General features: G+C 40.0%; 1 protein-coding gene across 9 annotated transcripts in view; it reads left to right on the top strand.

The window, feature by feature from the left end:
* The window catches only part of TRIM2 (tripartite motif containing 2), an 88781-nt gene that overhangs the window by 47028 nt on the left and 21219 nt on the right, over window positions 1–20534 (top strand). For 8 of the 9 annotated variants that reach the window (XM_051617382.1, XM_051617386.1, XM_051617384.1 and 5 more), the window contains 5 exons: window positions 2451–2632; window positions 4313–4550; window positions 10754–10905; window positions 11624–11804; window positions 14859–15582. In XM_051617382.1, the coding sequence (XP_051473342.1) occupies window positions 2499–2632; window positions 4313–4550; window positions 10754–10905; window positions 11624–11804; window positions 14859–15582 (1429 nt within the window). In that variant the 5' untranslated portion in view covers window positions 2451–2498. Of the gene's footprint in view, window positions 1–2450; window positions 2633–4312; window positions 4551–10753; window positions 10906–11623; window positions 11805–14858; window positions 15583–20534 lie in introns of those variants that run through there. The other variant, XM_051617378.1, reaches the window with a different exon arrangement.

Below are 20534 nucleotides of genomic sequence, written 5' to 3' on the forward strand. Positions count from 1 at the left end.
ATTTTAATTGTGAATGACTTTATGGAGCTGTATTTGCTAGCACAGAGGTGATCCCCCAGAAATCTGTTGTGATGGAAGTGAGTACAGTGTAATCCAGAATCACTGTCATTATCCTAGAAACGGCCACTTGCTCAATGTAGTAAGGAAACCATACCTGTATGGCTAAATACATAGCTCAGGATGAACAACCATGAGTTCAGCTCTGCCAGATTAGTGTGCAGCACATTCAGCTCAGGAAGAAGATCTGATGTTACACTGCCAATAAAATACTAAAGGCCATGCAAATGATCATGGAATGGAGTGACATTTGGATGAGTGACATCAGCACCAAGGCAGAGGGCTTTGTTACTTCTGTTTTGGGAAGTCTGAAGTGCCCTCAAGCCAAATATCAAATTGTCTGAAATGGATTACTACAAACTGGGGTAGAAAATGTTTAGGGAAGTAGTTACTGCCTCAGGAGTGTACCTGGAGTGCAGGAGCCTGGCTGGGTTGCCACTCACATGGAAGAGGAGCCCGTGTTTCGCTGTGGGTGAGGGAGGACAAGCAGAAAGGGCTGTGACAGAGGCACTGTGGTCAGCTCCCCGGGGAGCAGCCTGCACCTCCCAGCACTGCAGCCTGCTAGAAATGCTCATGGAGAGGCGTTTTTGCTGGGTCACCCAGCCAGGGCCTTTGCCTGTCAGGTTTTCTTTATTTTAGCAAGCAGTTTGCTTTTCTCTTGAGGTTGCTTCCTACCTTTCCCTCCTCTGTCTTCTCTTTCCACATAATAATGCTATTGGCTGTAATCCATTTCTTCAGCTGAAGAGACTAGGATTTTCTCTCCCTGTGCCTTGTTCCAGGACAGGAGGAGTTCCAAGCCTGCTGGCTTTTCTTTAACCTGCAATTTTAATTCTGTCAGTCAGTAGAATTTTTCTTACCCTTCTATTTCATACTTTAGATTCCAGGGTTAAGAAGTCTTCAGTCCTAAACACATGATTCTTACTACCCTTTCTGCCGAGATTGCCATTTTTCTTGAATTTATTATTGGATATGCTTTGTGTATCCTTCACCCTACCTTTGCTGATTCTTAGCAGCTATCACTTGCCTCTTCTTTGCTTGGTTTCTTTTATTGTGAGGATTTTCACTTCACCTACCTCACCCCTACTGCTGGTGCAGAATTTGAGCACTCCCCCTGTAGGGACTGGCAGGTTCTGGAGGTGCCTTCTGGGGAGCTTCCTGGAGTCCAAACCTACCATATCTTTGGCGACGCCAGCACTGATAAGGGAAAAAAAAACAGTTAGAACCATTTTCAAACTCTGTCTGTGATGCAGCCATTTGACTGGCTGGTACAGTTCCAATTGTAGACCTGTCACAGTTTAACACAGGACTGGCAATGAAACAAATTACCATAATGCCCCTCCCCCTCCCACCCAGGTAGGGAAAAGAGACAGAGAATAAGGAGAGAGGCTTCCGGATTGAAAACTAAACTAGACAGCTTTAATGAAATAGTAGTGATAAAGGAAAATATGTACATATATACACAAATATGTGCAGGAATGTGCGAAACCCCTATCGCCCCTCACATGTGTCGTTCCCCCCCCCCAGCAACTCCCACTGCACCCCCCTGAGCTGGGCGGTTCTGAGAAGGTCCTGGACCACTTCCAGAGCTACCAGAAGAGCAGACAGGAGCTGAGGGTAGAGATACAGGGGTCACAAACATACAGGCCTAGGGATCAAAGGAGATGGATAGATGTGAGTCTTCCCTGGACGCCAGCCATGGACGTAAGAACTTGACTTCTGTGATCCCTGAATATATACTGAGAATGACATGGTGGTCTGGGATACTTCATTTGGCCAATTTTAGATCGCCTGTGTAGTCCGCTTCTCCCTGCAGGAGGGTTGTAGATACGATTCTTCTGCTCCTTTAGTGTCCAAAGCAGCAGATCCAACAAGTAGAGCAAAGTGGCCTTGGTCTCCAGCAGTAGCTATAAACATTTGGGGGTTATCAGTCCACCAGCTGGAAAACTTGCTGTCAATTTCAGCAAGTGTGCTGCTTAAAAGTGAGTTCACTGAAGAAAAAAAAAAAAAAAATCAGTAACAAAAGAATTGGCTTAATCCTGGCTCAAACAAGGACAAGATGTAAGAAATTCTATGTTTGTTAGCCCTGGCTGAACCTGCTGGCACAAGAAAAGCTCTGCAGCTCTTTCAGTTGAGAAGCAACATGCCTTTCCAGAATGCCAGCTCAGATGGAGGTGATATGTGTGGTGGTGTAGGCTGGACTGACTGTTTCTCAGGTTCTCATAACTGATATTCCATTTTAGAGGCTTAATTCTTAATTACTTTGATTTTATATGGAAATATGAATTCCTGTATAAAGATGAAACCTGAGTGAATTAGTTGTTGCTTTTGGATTTGATGGAGTTTATGAGCCATTTTTCTTTTTTTCTTTTTTTCTTTTCCCCACCCCACTCCAGCATTGTGCAGGGTAGAAGGGAGCAGGACCCATATGTCAGTGGTCTAGGATGGCCAGTGAAGGCTCCAACATCCCAAGTCCTGTGGTCCGTCAGATTGACAAGCAGTTTCTGATTTGCAGCATATGCCTGGACCGTTACAAGAATCCCAAAGTACTTCCCTGCCTGCACACGTTTTGTGAGAGGTAAGTCCTTTTCTCATATTTATAACTACGTATTTGTGCCTTGCAACAGGCATGGAACTCTGCATCCTTTAGTGGACTGAGACTTTACTCTTGTCGTGTTAAGGCACATAATGTCTGGGAAGGCACTAGAGGGAGGAATGTGGAAAGACACTTCTGTTTATGGCAGCCAGGAAGAAAAGACAGAAGCAGAGTATTTGCAATACATTCCTTTTATGCAAGAATAAATAACAAGTAAATTCAGTGAAACTAATGCATACAGTTACAACACTGTGAAAGGTGTTGGAAGTCAGAATTTGGGCCTCAAAATTATACTGATTAGTCTGTAACTAGAAACAATAAACCTTGCACAAGGTGCAACAAAAATAGTGGGTTTCTGAGTGTATTAGATGAAATGGTATTTTGTAGAAGAACAGAAAATCCCAACTTTACTGAAGTTAGTAGTGAAACTCTCACTAAAGTCAGTGAAGTCAAGATTTTCACCACCGTGTCTTAAGTTTCTTTATTTCAGTTCCTGTGTATATTCTAAGGTCAGCTTCTGGTTTTCACTGTAATCCTCTTATGCTGATCTGGTTATGGAGAAAGGCTGGAAGAACTTTGCCAAGTGTAGTGCTGAGGTCCAAAGCCTTAGCTCGCCTTTCACAGAGCCCTTGCTGGGGGTGAGGAGGAGAGCTACCAAGGGAGGATGAAGAAGGGTGCTAGCAAACCCCTTGGAAATGGGTAAGAGCTGTGTAGCTCTTTCTTGGTGTAGCACTTTCTTGGTTAGCATCTCATGACGAATTTGGTGTAGCACTGTTCCCCTTTCAGACTCCTGAAAAATCTCATTCTGCAAAGCTCCCTGTGCTTATGGGACTATACCGAATTGTCAATTACAGTTCGATATTGCATGCCCAGCAGTTTGCCCTTGATTTCCGAGGCCAAAAGTGGCACTACCAGTCACTTGGACAAGTCTGCTGCATGTTGTTGATCACAGAACTTTTCTGTCAGATTTATATTCTGTGAAATACAATTTTTCTACCCCCCAACCCCAAAATCAAACCCAAACAAAATCTCCTCCAAAACTCTCCATAACATAAACTGTGATAATCCAGAACATGCTTCTCTATGTAGTAAAGAGGGCTCTGTTGATTCTGGCTAACTGCCAAATAACTTTCCTAATTGAAATAAATGGGAAAATTTCCATTGGTTTTATTGGGACCAGGTTTTAGCTCTGAAAGACTAAAACCACAAATACAAGTTAATAAAGGAGATTCTATTGGAAAGAGAAGGGTCAACCACCGGTTACTCAGTTAAAGACACAGGCTCAAATACTTGATGCAATACTTTCATGTCTATTGAACTTTATCTGATAGTTTATAATTTTTACTACCCTGTGAGCAGGATGCAGTAGATGTCTGGAAGCATGAATCCACTCTGCACAAATATCGCAAAGAAAGGCACATAACTCTTATAATGATGTCAGCTTATTGAACTTTTTTCATGTGGGAAAGCTAGAAACATTTGAAGGGGAAAAAAAAAAATTCCCATAGCCCCTTTTACTTCTGAAACCTGGTGATGTAGCTTTCCTTTTATAAGTAGGATTAGCACTATTTCAAACCCATTCTTAAACTGAAGGGAGGTTTTTTTCCACTTTGATGATACTTTGCCTCTCTCTTTCTCCTCTTCCACCTCCCTTCCCCATAGGTGCTTACAGAATTACATTCCAGCCCATAGCTTAACCCTTTCTTGCCCCGTGTGCCGCCAGACCTCTATTCTGCCAGAGAAAGGGGTTTCTGCACTCCAGAACAACTTCTTCATCACCAACCTGATGGATGTCCTGCAACGAACGCCGGACAACAGCATTGAAGAGTCGTCCATCTTGGAGACTGTCACTGCTGTTGCTGCGGGCAAACCACTCTCCTGCCCCAATCATGATGGAAGTGTAAGTGAGATGGACTCCTGTGATATGTAAAGTTACTGATATGTACTGATGGTTGGGTTTGTCAAGGATATTTTTTGTTCTAACAAGTTAGTGGGGGAATTGGAATCACACTAGTTCCTTGATTTTGTAGTATGTCAACAAGAGACAAATGATTCTTAAAATTCGCTTAAATGTTTTTAGTGGAGCATCTTAAAGTAGTCAGGATATTATTTGGTCTTACCAATCATCTTGTATGATACTAACTTGCAGTACATTTGGTCAAAATTGTTGTCCTGCAAGTGCTGAACCTTATGCCTTTGCCTCTTTGGGATGGGTTTCCATAGCTCTCATACTTGTAGACTCAACTATTGCTGTGGGAACATGTGGACTAGTTTATGCAGTATACAGCAGGGACCTTATAAGCTTAACTGACCTGCATACAGAGGCAGTAGCAAAAGCTATGTGAGCACATTAATAGAGAGCCAAGTAAAAGGATGTTCTAGCTCAGGATGCTTTGGGTCAGCACAGGCTAGAAACAGAGAGCTTCTCTTTATCCTGCAGTGTTTTGTGCATCTCAGGTATCAGTTCTTGGAAGCTGTTTTGTTTTTTTTTTCCCCAACCTACTCTTTTGCCCAGCATCCCCAACTGAGTAACTATCCCCAAATTACTACAAGAACAGCTCTAATTCTGTTTACTTCACAATTTTCAGTGTTAACCTGTGTGGCTTTATGGTAGCCATATTAGCTCCTGTTTCATAGCCAGGCTTATGCAAACATGTAAGTAGAGCACATTGCAAAGCTGTGTTGTGAACCAAATGCTGTTGTGCTTCTATGCAAGCCAAGAAATACGTCTGTATTTTAAGATCACTTTCTGAGAATGTTTTATTTGATCCTCAGTTCAGCTTTATCATTTGCATAGGAATAATTCAGCTGACAGATAGTGATTACTCTTACAGAGAAGCCACTGAGCTCCTTCTCCTTTACTGACCTACTGCAATTAGGTGGACTTGTAGAACTGATTTGCTGTACACTCTGATTAATGAATAACTGCTGTAACTTTTTTTTTTGTGTATACCTATGTGTGTGTAGTGGTTACTGATTAATACATTCCTAGCTTTTATTTGCATTTATTGCCTCTCCTTAAAATGAAACATAGTTTTTTTCTGATATAGCAATTGTGATAGGAGCCATCTGGTTGTGAAATGCAGAAAAAAGTCAAAATGAAGGCGTTACTTGTTTTGCATTTTACATTATCAGCTCATGATATTTTGGGAGTGCTTAGAAAAAACTGGTTTGCCTACAGTTAAAAATACGTCACCTTAGACCTCTCTGAAGACTCCTTTCTAGGGAAAGGTGAGTTTGTAAGACCTCTAAAACAAACTTAGTTGGCTTGCCATGAAACACGGTGTGCCTTATAGGAAGCTGAGTGGTGCATGACAGGAATATCTTTTTGATTTGTTAAGTATCTGGGAGGGCTGGGGATAGGCTGAGGATGACTCCTATTTAAAGTGCCATGAGCTTGGAAGTTAAAAGCGAAATTGCACACATTAGTCCTTGTGATGGGAGGAGCTGAGATAAGCTTTGGGGAGAGCTGCATGAGGCTGGCCAGGTGGGTCTGGCTGAAGGGCAGGGCACCCAGGGCAGGGTGCTGGGCACCTTACCCCTGACTGAGGAAATGGGCTTTTGCTGGCTTCATGGCAACACAGCCCGCGGGCTCCATGTGGCAAATGCCTGGCTGCCAGCAGCTTTGCTGGGGGCTTCAGGGAGTGAGGGAGGATTGAAGTGGGAGCTGGAGGAGAATGCTTTCACAGTTTTTACATATTGCTTGGGGTTGGGTCAGACCCATTATATTTTTATTATCAAGAGAAAAATTTGCAGCAAGTATATTTCATTTAAATATGAACATATTTTCTTTTTATTCCTTTGGGAAAATTTTCTGTTTAAACAAGTTTTGTTTCAGTCTCTCCAGCCATGCTGGGTTTAAACCTCTCTGACTAAAATCAGAGAGGAACGGATGCACAGATATTTTCTCATTGGCTTACCTGTCTGCTTGTAACTTAGCCTTCCTCAGGCCATGCAGTTTAGATAACTTTCACTTCCTATTGGTCTCTTATTCCCACCTCTCTTATTTTCCATACATGTGTGTGCATTCTACTCCTTCTGTGCACATCCTCCCATTCTCTGTTGTGGCAACTTTGTTGTGCGTGTTCTTACGAAAAATGAAACTTAGCTTGGAGTATCTTAACATGAGAGATGTTTTCCTATGATTGAACTATAAGCAAGTGCTTCACGCAACACAGAGCACGTATATATGTTCTTGTTAAACATATGTAATATGGGTAGTAGGTCATACGTGTTATGGAACTTTTCAGCCTAACATAAGATTGTTATCTTCTATCTACACATTAAAAATAAACTGGCTTTATTCTCAGCTGCTAGATACCTGTAGCTCTTGTTGGATATAAGCACCCTCCTTTGGAAACATTGGTCTGTAATCATTTGGGAACCAGGTAAAACAACCAAGATGGGGAAGACTGTGAAATCATACATCCATTACTTCATAATATGTAATGAGTGGTGTAGCCTCTTTGCAGTCACCCATCCTGAAAAGTCCATGCTTGAGCTTTACTTGAGTTCAAAGTGAAAGTCAGCTGAGAGGCTCGGGTCCATGCTTTTACAGGTGCAGTGTATTTTCTGCCTATGGAGCGTAACAAGAGAGCATACCCAATATTAAATTAAACGCTTGTAACAAGAGAGAATGCCTTATCTCTGACTAGCTTTTTCTCAGAAGATCGTAGAACAGCCTGGCAACTTAAGAGGTATAAGACCTTGTCCAGAAAAACATTTTCTGAACTTGTGCAAGCATTGCTCACTGCTTGTATGCTTCTCTTAGAAAAATACAAAAGCAGCTATTTGATTAAATGACTTAAGAACATATCTTTTGAATCTTGTGTTTTTCTCTTCACCTCTGTACTTTCCACCATGTCACTTGTTTGTATATCCCATTAAAATAGAATTACTTTTTTCTGTACTCTGTCATATTCACTGTGTCATTGAGGCTAGATACAAAATTCATAATGTCTGAGTTAGGCGCTTAATGAGCACTAGAACTAATAAACTGAGCTCACTGCTGGTGAAATTTTGTTCTGCCTCACAAGGAGCATTTAGTATAGTTAGGAAGCAATAGCATGACTGATACAATCATATCTGACTGAAGTGGAAATTCATACAAAGGATTTGCATGGTTCACTTTTATGTAAGCCTAGGGTTTAAGACATGCAAGCCTTATAAACTTATTGGAAAATTGTCTTAAAGCTTTCAGATTTACTTCATGGATAAGGCAAAAGCTATGGCTAGGGAGAATAAAAGGCCACAGTCTGAATTTTGGCAGATATCTGAGAAGTGCCCTTAGGTAATCCAAACATATATTCTTCTAAAAGCCAAAACATATAAAGCTAAGGTACACATTAGCCCTGGGACAGAGGAATTAACATGTGTATAACATGAGGAAGATGGCTGGCAAAGAGCAGACTCATCCTTTTTCTCTGGACTGCTGTTTTGATTCAAACAAATAGGAAGTAGAGGATGAACAATGTGATTATTCAGATGTGATTTCAAATAAGGAGTGCTTGTCTTTGATGAGATCTTGAGATCTGAACTTTGAGGGGCTGGGATGGGTGTGCTTTGGTTTTGTGAAATCTAATTCAGATTACCTGTGTCCTTGATTATGCAAATTTAAAGTTTCTGTAAATTCAGTTAAATTGCAGTAGTGAAGATATGCGTGGGTCTCTAATTAGATGATTGTGCTGAAATATACTTCTCTGTTTTAAGGTGGGAGTTAGTGGATAGGATTTCAGAACTAGTGGGTATTAATTCACATTTCATTACAGCTGATGGAAATGTTCTTGTTGACTTCAGTGGAAATACAGCTGAAGCCTGTGTTAGATGCTGTAATATATCCTGCCCAAGAGCTCCTTTCAATTTGGAAAGGAAGGGTTCAGGCAAACTTTTTCTTTCTGAGGTGTTTTGTAAAGCAAACTGGTTATAATGAAAAGCTTTCTGGGAATGTCACAAAAAGTGATGTCCATGTTAGCCACTGAGGGTAGAGTGGAAAGGCCTGAGGAAAAGAAGACTTAGGGGAGACCTTATTGCCATGTTCCAGTACTGAAAGGGTGGCTACAGAGAAGATGGAATCTCCCTTTTTATAAGGAGTCACATGGCAAAGATGAGGGATAATGGGTGCAAGATACCCCAGGGGAGATCCTGATTGGACATCAGAACAGTCAGACTTTGGAATAATGTCCTCAATGAAGTGGTGGATTCCCCAACACTGAACACACTTCTAAGGCTCAACCTGACAAGGTCAGCCATTGCCTCTAAACTGTCTTCCTACCTAGAAATGTTGGACCAGATGACCCTTGAGGTCCCTTCCAGTCCAGCATTCTATGATTCTATGAAAAGTGATTAGGCTAAAATTTAATATACCAAATATTATTGTAATAATTGTATACAAAGACAAAAATACTGAATAAGTAAAGGGCTTGCTTGAATATCTTGAACCTAAGCATTATATTATGAAGAGGCAGAAAGATGAACTTTTGACATTCATTCAAAAGAAATGAATTTTTTTGACCATATGAAAAGAATTAAGTTTCCTAATAAAATATTGTTCCTTTTGGTTGTTTCTTGTTGCACATTTTTGAAGCATTTGAAAAGATTTATATTCTAAGCTCTGTTTAACTCAATTCCTCTAAGCACTGTAAGACTGCATCACATCTTAGTGCCTACGTAAGTTAACTGTCAGGTCTTACAGGATCTACAACTGTGAGACTGCTAAATTCACAGTGACTGGGTAGTGTTGATGAGAGCCATCACTGTTTAGAAGGTCTACGGTTTTTTTTTATTTATTTTTTTACCCTTGCTGATTTATATATTTGATCTTACACAGTTTATTTAGAGCAGCTTTTAAATTTTCTGCAAAGTGGCTTACACGAATGACTAACAAGTGACTAAACCCTCACCACATATGAATACCTATTGTGTGAATTGAGATAAGAGGGAAGAATGGGAGTAAGATGGAAAGGAGCTTGCCAGAGAAAAATCCCTATTAATGCTAACAGCCACATGTAAATCATGGTTCTTACTTCTCCCTCCTAATTCTTAAAACGTCTTGGAGCAGCCAGCCACAGTGCTGTTACAAGGCCCTCTGCTCACCTGAAAACAGCCAGTTCTACACAACTATCTTGTTGTCAATCGACATCTCTGGCACAACTGTCTTTGTGCCCCAGGTCCGAGTGCCAGAAGTGGAGTTATTCAAGACTGTGATGCCATGTTCTGAATGCAAGAGAGTTGCCAGTGTCTTGCTTTGAAACATATACTACAAACTTCCTTATATACTTATAAGTCCTTTGTGCTTAAGGACTTCCTAGCTGTAAAAGAAAGTCTCATGCTGAATTTGTATATATGTGCAATACATTCACTAATGTATGATTTTGGGAACAGTACTTTTGTATTTCTTTTCTTTCATTAATATATTCAGAATTTGGGGTATTTATTACATGTACATACATATCTTTTCTATATCCATACAGCATCTTACTCGATGCATAACGGGTTGCAATCTCCTACTCTTTCAAGTGTAGATCAGCACTCTTATTATAATCTCAGATATGAGGTTTTGATGGTTTTAGGGGATTAGTAATGGGATATGGAAATCTTTCCCTGCAGCACATTGGTTCATTGATTGTGCTTTTCTCTAGCAAATAAACATGCTGTTTGGTGAGCTCCATCAAGTTCATGTTCTATGGGTGGCCCTGTTATGAGTCTGCACTTTCTTTGGCAGATCCTCTGGGGAGATGAAGGATTGAATTAGAGAGGGGACTTTGAATGCCCTGGTATTTTGAGTTGTATCACAGAGTACTTGAGAGAGACACCAAGACTTACTATTATACAGTATAAACATGATGTTAGGGTCAGCCTTGAAATCCAGCATTGTGTTTCTCAGGCTGCTGTTGTGCCACTTTCTGATACAAGAAAATGCATTTAAACCAGCATTTTGATATGAAACATGTAAGAATAATAGCTATCTTTTAGACAGTAAATTATTGGTGTCTAAGAAAGCAGAAACTTTTTCTCAGAGCTTGGTAATGAGTTCAAGACCCTGTCAGAAGTGTTTTGAGTGATGTTACTGCTGCCATGTTTCAGAGTTGTGCACTGCTTTTCCAGGTGATGGAGTTTTATTGCCAGTCCTGCGAGACCGCGATGTGCCGGGAGTGTACAGAGGGAGAACATGCAGAGCATCCCACAGTACCACTCAAGGATGTGGTGGAGCAACACAAGGCTTCCCTCCAAGTCCAGTTAGATGCTGTCAACAAAAGGTATGGAGACTCCACTGATTATTTGCTGTTTTCATTTCTACCACTGGCTTCCTGCATTGCCAAGGGTAGATGTTTTAATGTGCTAGTGCCATGGTCCTTAACCTAGAAAACAGAGATAATGAAACTAGCATAAGGAGCAAAATCCATTGTGTGTGATGCAGTGAAAGATTAGAGAGAAGAGTAAAAGATTCCTGTCTTTCACAAAACAGAGGCCATAAGAAATGCAAGTGTCCTCCCAAGAATGAACATAAAATTTTAAGGAGAAAAGAAGTAGCCAGTCATTAATGTCATTATAAATATATGCTCAATGGATGCTCAAAAGACTAGTATAAACATTAATGTGGCAGAAAAGCTAAAACAAAAACAACAAACCAAACAAAACAAAAAAAAACCCCAAACCAAACACAAACAAAAAGACTGGGGTAGATCTAGCTATATCTTCCTGAGTAGGTACATTCGCATAAAGGACAGAGAATCTAAGTCCTCCTTGTTGGAAATGCCTAAAGTCTAATGGATTTTCACAAGGGAGGGCCTTGGTTTAGCCTTATTTTATTAGACCAAAACCACCACGTGGTTGTGAAAGGAAGAAACTTCTGGGAAATGAGTGAGTTTAAAGAGAGCCTGCTGATGAGATTGTTTCATCAAAAGATATCAGGGCAAGGGCCAATGTTTAATGACTTTTGAAACAGCAATCTTTGTAATTTAATCCCTCCCTCAGGCTTCCAGAGATCGACTCAGCACTTCATTTTATATCTGAAATCATACACCAGTTAACCAACCAAAAGGCTAGCATTGTAGATGACATTCATTCCACTTTTGATGAACTCCAGAAGACTTTAAATGTGCGAAAGAGCGTGCTGCTTATGGAACTGGAAGTGAATTATGGCCTTAAACACAAAGTAAGATGCATGTTTTGTTTCAATGAAAAGCTATTAAGTTAATCAGCCAGTTTTTACAAATGATGCAGGACACCAGTTTGACAAATTGTGTCTTAGATTCAGAGGAGAACTTATTTTTTCTGAAATTCTGTGCTGCAGAGCCTTGGTTGTGGGTACCCAGCCTTGGAAACGGAATTGAAACCCTGTGTGGGCAGGTAGCCCCTTGTGCATGGTGTGTGAGGATCCAAAATGGCCAACACAGTAAGCAGGCATTTGCTTAAAGCCAACAGGCTGATGTGCAGATGACAATAAGGCAACACCAAAGAGAAGTCTGAAATCCTTGGACTGCAATCCTGTGAACCTCCTCATGAAGATGCAGGCCAAGCAATTTCTCCTGAAGAACTGAGCAGGGCTTACTCTTTTGCTTTAAAGCACTGTTTTTCTTTCAAATGCCTGGTAACATGTTTCATGTTAGATGTCAGTGGCTGAAAAAAGTAAAAATTGGAGGGACATCTCACTTTCTCAGGGGGATGCAGGGCACAATAGATGCCAGAGCTGTAATCACTCTTTTACTTCCTACCTGGATGACTGAATGTTGCATTTTCCTCCCTGTATTGTAGAATAAGCTCCAGAGGAAGTAAACAGAAATCTGCCCTTTTACTAAGATAAGTCTGTATCCTAGAGCATAAGGATTTTGTTGAGGATCAGGAAGTTTGAATCAGGCAAATGAAAGAATTTAGTTCTTGTCTTCCTGGACATCAGTTGTCTATTTTATGTAAAAGAAAGGTCTCTTCCCTCAAAGTAGCCTTTACAAGGCTGGAAATTTCAGGAGTGCCTGATAGTATTGGCATCTTTGGGCATTCTTTGCAATTACTGAGCAACTTGAGCATCTCCAGATGTCTGAAGTTGGAGGAATGTTGCATTTCTGGATCAGGAACAGGCTTGATCATTAGGAAGGTATTGCTGGGACTGTGAAAATGGAGCAATTCTAACACGTGCACAAGATACGTTCTTTCAGGAACACAGGGAGCCCAAAACCCTTGGGACACATAATTTAGTTCTCTCCAGAGCTAAGTAGCAGGTGAGGAGCTTTTGGCATAAAAAATGTGGACTTAGATTCCAGGTTCATCTACACATATCCAACGTGTCACAAAAACTTATTTTCTTAGCAAGCAAAGCAAACACTCATGATGTGTACAAAGTTCACGCAAGGTAGAATATGTTAAATTATATTTTTGTTGTTTAATGGGATTTTAAATAGTTTAAAAACTATTTTGGGCATAAGATAAACTGATTTTTACAATGCTGCACTGAAGCAGTAGAAGAGGCATCTCACCTGTTTATATAAAATAAGCAATTGGAATTGGATTTTGTTTTTGAATGAACAGTAGTCCTGCAAAATAATTAAAACCCAAATATTCCATCATTCTGGCCATGTACTTTGCAAAAATGAAAAAAGGGCTACACTCTACTAAAAGCTGGCAATTCAGTTTCAGTTGTCAAATAGACCTCGTGTAAAATATTCTAAACACATTCTAAATATTAGTTATGGTAAGGCTGAATACTTTCCATCTTTGTAATGGAAGAAAACTATATTGAAAAAATAAAGGTTTTAAAACATAGCTGCAAATTGTCTTCCTCTTCAGTTTGTGGTTTGTTATCCCAAGCATATGGGGTTTTGTCATCACGGAGCTTTATTAGCTATACTGTTTAACTACTTATGTCCTGGAATGAAGACAAGGCAGATTAGAAATGCCTTGTATTGAATCCTGAGAGGTTTAGAGATTCCTAGAAAACCAGAAACTGGAAATTTCAGTGTAGTCTTGAAATTCGTTCATTCTGGTTTGCTTACCAAATATTTTGTGTTTTTAACACTTTCCATGTCAGTAACTCATTAGCCTGGGTTTTCTTCAGTGAGTGAAAAGCAGGTTGCTTTATAAAATTCAGGAGAAAAATGCCCTTAGAATGCAGTGTCGTTCTATGGTGTGTCTCAGCAAAAGAACAGTATCTCATAGCAATAAATACACCCAGGCTCTAAGTTTACTTTAAAATCAATGTAAATGTTTTGAAAATATTTAATTAACAGTGATCATCAACAAAATAACTTACCTGATCCACAGTAATATCTGTGCTCTAGTTCTTCACTGTAGGAAAAACATACCACACGTGTGACTGACTTTGGTTTGAGGATTTTGCCAGTGGAAAGTGTGGAGGGTAGCTGGAATGTTTCGGCTTTCCTGACTGTCATCAGTTTCTCTGCCATGTTGTTATAATTCAGGGTTCCTTTTCCCAATTGTTTGTTGTTTTTTTTTAAAAAAAAGGTTAGCCTTGTTCCCAGCCCACACCTAATAATTTTGAGGTTAATACTGTTTTAAGGATTTTAGACTGAGGGCCAGAACTAAACCTATAATAAAAACTCTTTTTCAGTCTTAAATATAGAGTAGCTAGTTGCTACCCACCATAATTTCAGGCTACTCAACCCAAATCTTCCCAATATCCACAACCCATCCTTTAGGTTTTGCTTTCTTGCCTGCTGAAACTGGGAAATCAACTTACCCACTTCTGCTGGGGAGATTTTTCCTTTCTTCAGGTATTGAGATAAGGAATCACACTTTACCTCAAGATGGAAGTACAGATCTTGAGTATTGTCTTGTCCATCTCCACAGAGGAGTAACCCAAGGATTCCCTTGGCTCTGAATAAATAGTATCAAGAAATGTGTTGCAGCCTCCCTTATTGGTGGGCTTGGTGATTCCTAAATAGCTCGATCTCTGCGCACACAGCTCATTTCCAGGTAACTATCTCATTAACTGTGACTGCTGAGAGTTAGATGGAGCAGACTTCAAACTTCTGCGACTCAAAACAGGGTACATTTTTTGTGTTGCAGCATGACGTTCCAAGAACAGGTAGCAATCAGTGTGGTACTTCTTTTAAAATGAAACTTTAAAATAAACTCTAAAATAAAGCACTATACGTCAGGTTTCTACAAAAGCCTTCAGACATAAAGCATGCTACTACATACTGCTAGGACAGTTCTTGTAACATGGTGCTAATCTGGTGTTTGGTAATGCACGCAGGTCCTCCAGACACAGCTGGATACCTTACTTGAAGGACAAGAAAGCATTAAAAGTTGCAGCAACTTTACAGCCCAAGCCCTCAACCACGGCACTGAGACAGAAGTTCTGCTGGTGAAGAAGCAAATGAGCGACAAGCTGAACGAACTGGCCGAGCGGGACTTCCCATTGCAGCCACGTGAGAATGATCAGTTGGACTTCATCGTGGAAACAGAAGGCCTGAAGAAGTCCATCCACAATCTGGGAACTATTTTAACCACCAATGCTGTTGCCTCTGAAACAGTTGCCACAGGTGAGGGACTGAGGCAGACAGTGATCGGACAGCCCATGTCTGTTACCATCACAACTAAGGACAAAGATGGGGAGCTCTGTAAATCTGGGAATGCTTACCTCACTGCTGAACTGAGCACACCTGACGGGAGTGTGGCGGATGGAGAAATACTTGACAACAAAAATGGCACTTACGAATTTTTGTATACTGTTCAGAAAGAAGGAGACTTCACTTTGTCACTGAGACTTTATGATCAACATATCAAGGGCAGCCCATTCAAACTTAAAGTGGTCAGATCAGCAGATGTGTCCCCTACAACTGAAGGTGTTAAGAGGCGTGTTAAATCTCCTGGCAGTGGTCACGTGAAACAGAAAGCTGTGAAAAGACCTGCAAGCATGTACAGCACTGGCAAAAGAAAAGAGAATCCCATTGAAGATGATTTGATCTTCAGAGTAGGTAGGTGACTTGTCTGCTAACTATTGACATACTTAAAAACAGCCCAGGGAAACTAGATGAAAAAATCTAGATGTTTAATTTTTTTAAGGCTAAATCTGTAGGTAGAGCAACCTCATAATAGCTTTAGGACTCCTGGCTTTTGTTCATATGTAAATTTTTAAGCATATACTTGAGAAATTCCATTTGTGGCAAATACTTGATTAGAAGTTGAAGAAATGCAGACATTTGATTTGGGATAAAATATTTTACCACCTCTTCTGTACTCTATTAGCCATCATAAAATGAAAGTAAATTAAGATTGATGCTTCAGATTAGATGAAATTACTTCCTTTAAAAAATTGCATGGCAAGAAGGGATGTAGGAGGACTTGTTTGCTAAAACTATTGCCCTAAAGATCAATCTTATTAATTAACCTGGAACTATACATGCTAAATCCTGTGGTCATATATAGTTATTTGATTATGTTGGCATAGGACAAAATTATTTATTCCTTCATTTGCTTTTCTTCCTTCAATATCTAAATATGTTTAATCCTTTATATAGTGTAATGGTATCTCTTAATCTGTGGACTTCTAATGCTTGGTAAAAATGTAACGTCTTGGTGTCATTTAATGTGATTTTCTTTCAGGTCTTTTGATGTAGTCTGTTTCAAAACTATATGATGATAATTTGTCATTTTAAAAGGTTGTACCCTGGGGCATTATGTTTATATAATGTCTTCTTATATAGTTAGAAAATACTCTTCATTTTGCACAAGGAAAGAAAAAAGCAAGTTAATTCGTAATACATACAAGTTTGGATTTCAGCAGTATGTGTTCCCAAGTTTGACAGCCAGTTGGCAAGGTGGCTTTCCCCTTTGTAGCAGAGAATGGATTGTGGTTAATCCTGGAGGGATCTTTCATGAGTCTATTGAAAATTCATCTGGACACCATTTGTCAGTTGGTTAACCCTGTCCATCTGATTTCTTATATGTCAGTATTTCTAATAGATTCCTTTCTTTGATAAAGACATGCAATAACATAATATTTTTATATCAGAAAATCTATTCACGAAGCGTGCTTTGCTTGCTGAATAGGACGGTACATTGTAAGCTCTGGAGGAAGGCACTCATAAAATGACCAGCCTTTCCCAGATGGCCAGTGCATTTCACAGTAAAATAAATGACCTCATAAATATAAAAATGCCAAGCTTTTTTTTTACAGAAGCAATGATATCCGGCTTTTACTGTCACTAAGGCTAAATTTTATGGTGACTGATGAGTCAAAAGTTAGAAATATGATGTAGGACAATTAATACTGAAGTTGTCCCAGCCCTACTCAGCAGTAACCATGCTGTATCATCCAAAACTGGTAGAATACTTTTGTAAAATTAGTACCCTGTCTAAGAGGACACTATCTCTCTAATCTATTCTGCAAAGATTGTGACTTTCTGTATACTACACAGAGAGGGGGCTGGATGCACAGATTCAGGCAGAAAGAGTCTGCAGGACTGTAGCAGGTAGGAGCAGGATAGGAAAATGTGCACAGGTATATTATACCTCTAAGTAACAGGAGGAACTCTGTTACACATTATGGCTGACACCTTCACTGAATGCTAAGCTCTCTTGTTCACTTTAATCTGTCCCAGTGTGGAAATCCTAGTTCTAAACAGTTTAAAATATGAAGTCCAGAAATTATTTAAAAATTGTTAATATTCTTATTACAAAGCATTTGGTATGGATTAAAGTGATTTCAGTTTGTAAATTCTGCTTCTGTATACCTTGCTTCTAGTTAGCAGCTTCTAGCCTGACGACCAAATAGAGGTGTGGGACTGGTTTGGGTTTTGGTGGTAGTGGTGGTGTTTGTTGGATTTTATATTTTTTAACTGTTCTCTCCAAGACACCATAAACTCTAGAAGTCTTGTTTTTCAAAAAGTGCAGTGCCGTTTCTTTTTTGTTGTGATGCAATCATGACCACGTGCTTTATTTTTGAGTTCTGTGTCCTCCCCTTCTTCACCCTTCTACACTCAAAAAAGAAGAGAAAATATTTAGAACAAGACTGACATGTGTCAGAGCTTTTGCATGATAAAATCTCTCATGAGTGTCTGCATTTGGGATATATGGATCACTCTTTTATTGAAAAACTGAGCAGAGAGTTATACTTCATCCTATTACATGTTCAGTTCTCAGCCACTCATTTCATGGAATGACCCTACACAGAGATGTCCCTCTGGGCTTATATTGGCTTATGTGTGCATTGTCTGAAAGGTCTCTTAAGCCATTGCAGCTGTAGTGCTCTAGCTTCCAAAATATGCAAAATGAATGAAGACAGGTAAAACTTCTGACACTTTCACAGGGATTGCCTTCATGGATTTCAGAGTTCATTTAGCTCCAGTTTCAGCTCACATTAAAAAGTTAAGATTTGGTTCATTTGCTGATGAGGTAATGTAAAATAAATTTTACCACTGTTTTCCAACTGAACTGCGTATCTCTATTTTGAACCCATTGTTGAATTCCTGTGATAGCCCTGGCCAAATCTGGATTTGATATCTGGGCAAGATAAATCTTACAACTGGGCTGCCAGAAGCTCATACAGCTGTGTTGGAGAACCATACTGTAATATTCCCACGGGCATCCAAGTATCTGGAGTATGCTATTGTATATATGCTGATATACGGGCTTTTATGCACAAGTAAATTGATCAGCTCCTAGCAGGAGACTGTTCTTGTGCTAGTATTAAGAGAGATAGCATTAATGCAACATTAGTACAGCTAAGTGCTTTTGGTCATGGGGAATTGTGCATTATATCTTTTACCAATTCAATGTTATTCATGGCTTTTAAAATGGCATGTGGTTCACATCAAGCTATTGACTGCTCTTTCATACATTAATGTAATTAATTATTTACAAGAACAGAGTATTTCTTGCTTCCTTCTATTATTTCTCAAGAATTTATATCCTCAACATTTAAAATTATTTTTTTTAAACAGACATGATTCCTAAGGCAGTGTCCATGGCGTATCTCTGTAGCATGTACTTCGTTTATATAAATTAAAACAGGAATGTGCTTATGATACTCAGAAAATTATTGTTGTGCAATGGTTTTTTCTTCCTCTGCAAGAGATAGGAAGCACTGAAGTGAGAGGGAAGGCTCTTTTCCATTACCTTGCTTCTGTGTCTTATACCCATGCTGAGCAAAGGTAAATGGAGGTGAGGGATGATCACAGTGCCAGACATTTCCACCTACCCTTGTAATTCTGTCTCATGTCCTTCAACGTAGGGGTATGAGCCATGGGTGGCATCAGTTAGCTGCTCTGTCCAGGACACCAACTTGTGCTCTAGCTCTGCCATACTGTGCCATATATCTCAGTTATTTTTTCTCTTTTGGCACTTTTCATGACTAGGTTCTTTGACACCATTTAGCAGTAGTGGTGCTGTTTCCCACTTTACCTGCTTTTTCTCTTCCTTTATTTATGCTTGGGATTGGCAGCCAGATGGAGAGTTTGCTCTCTGATAGAGAGGTCCATTTTTCTTTTCCTCAGACTGTGTTTAGTTGTCTGTTCAGTCATGTAACTGAGCATCTAAGTTTAGCTGGTACATTCAAAGTGTGTAATCCACTCTGATTTGGGAGGGGGAGGGGGGGAAAGTGCCTTTAACAGTTCCTTCTGTCAGCCTTCCTACCAGGTGCCAATGTCATCATCTGCTCTGTTACCAATGCTGAAAGCAAATAGGAGCCTTACTGTTAATTTACTCCACATAAAATCTCATGAACAAGGCCTGTGTAATAATAGCTTTAGTGCAGTTTAAAAGGAGACTTAGGAGGACCAAAGGGATTCTTCTTGTTCAGGTCTTTCTTCTTTCATTTTCTTTGAAGGCCTCTGTCTGAACCTCTGCATTGGATTGTCCTGTTTGAAAGGAACAGGGCTGCCTATAGATAGGTACTTTTTAAGCTTTTACAAAAATACAAGTGGGTTACGTGGGTACACATCTTCTTGAAAAAACAAATTTTTCCAACTGTAATTAGACCCTCGTATGGATGGCCCAGAGGAACCATCTGCCCTGTAGCAAGCAGCACCTGCTTCCTCCCTTTCCCCCATCCTTTCTCTGCCTTTCCAGGAAGGTCCTGTCCTGGACAAATTACAGCCTGGCTAAGGACGTTGGAGAAGAAAGGGATACGAAAGTGCAGTTGTTCCATGTACTGCAGAAGTATGACACATGAAATGCAGAGGCCCCTCTGGCACACCTGTTCTTCATTCCGTATTTCAGAACTCTGGAACAAATCCATTAATAAGTAGTAAAAAATAGTGAGTGATAAAGAATTAATATTTCTGTAGAAACAGGAAAGCCTAGTAGTAGGGAAATAGAAATTCATTTTCCAGTCTATTAGCTCAAATCCTTCTGAGGCTTGTCATGAACTCCTTCTGGGTTTGTGACAGCCAGTGTGAAATTTGGCCAGGCCTACATCGCATAGGTTTGCAGTCATACCTGTATTGGATGGGGGCTGAAGAATTCTGACCAAAATCCTCAGTGTGAATCTGATGTCCTGACAACTGAGACCTGGTATTGGTTTGACTCATGTCATTCCAGCTTTTGCTGCTGTGTTAGCAGAGAAGTACTTCTGAGGTGGACCTATCCCTCAGGTTTGTGCATACCTCGCTGTGGCAGCAGGGGCTTTACTGCACAAGCAAGGCTTGGAGGTGGTCTTGGCCAAGCTCTTAGGGACAGATGCTGTGTAAAGGAAATCAATGCAAATCAACCCAAACTTCACTAGTAATAGTGTGTGGGAGTGTCTCCTGGAGCTCCTACTGAATTATTAATTCCTCTTTAAAGGTTGCAAACATTGTGTACTTTCATCCAACAGACTGATTGATTTTAAAACCTAGATTTACATGGGAACTTGGCTTAGAACCATTGACATTTATTTTACAATAAACACAGAGCTTTTTAACAATCTGATTCAGTGCAGTATTGCTAC

This window comes from Apus apus, chromosome 4, assembly GCF_020740795.1.
Source record: "Apus apus isolate bApuApu2 chromosome 4, bApuApu2.pri.cur, whole genome shotgun sequence".
Classification (NCBI taxonomy): Eukaryota; Metazoa; Chordata; class Aves; order Apodiformes; family Apodidae; genus Apus; species Apus apus.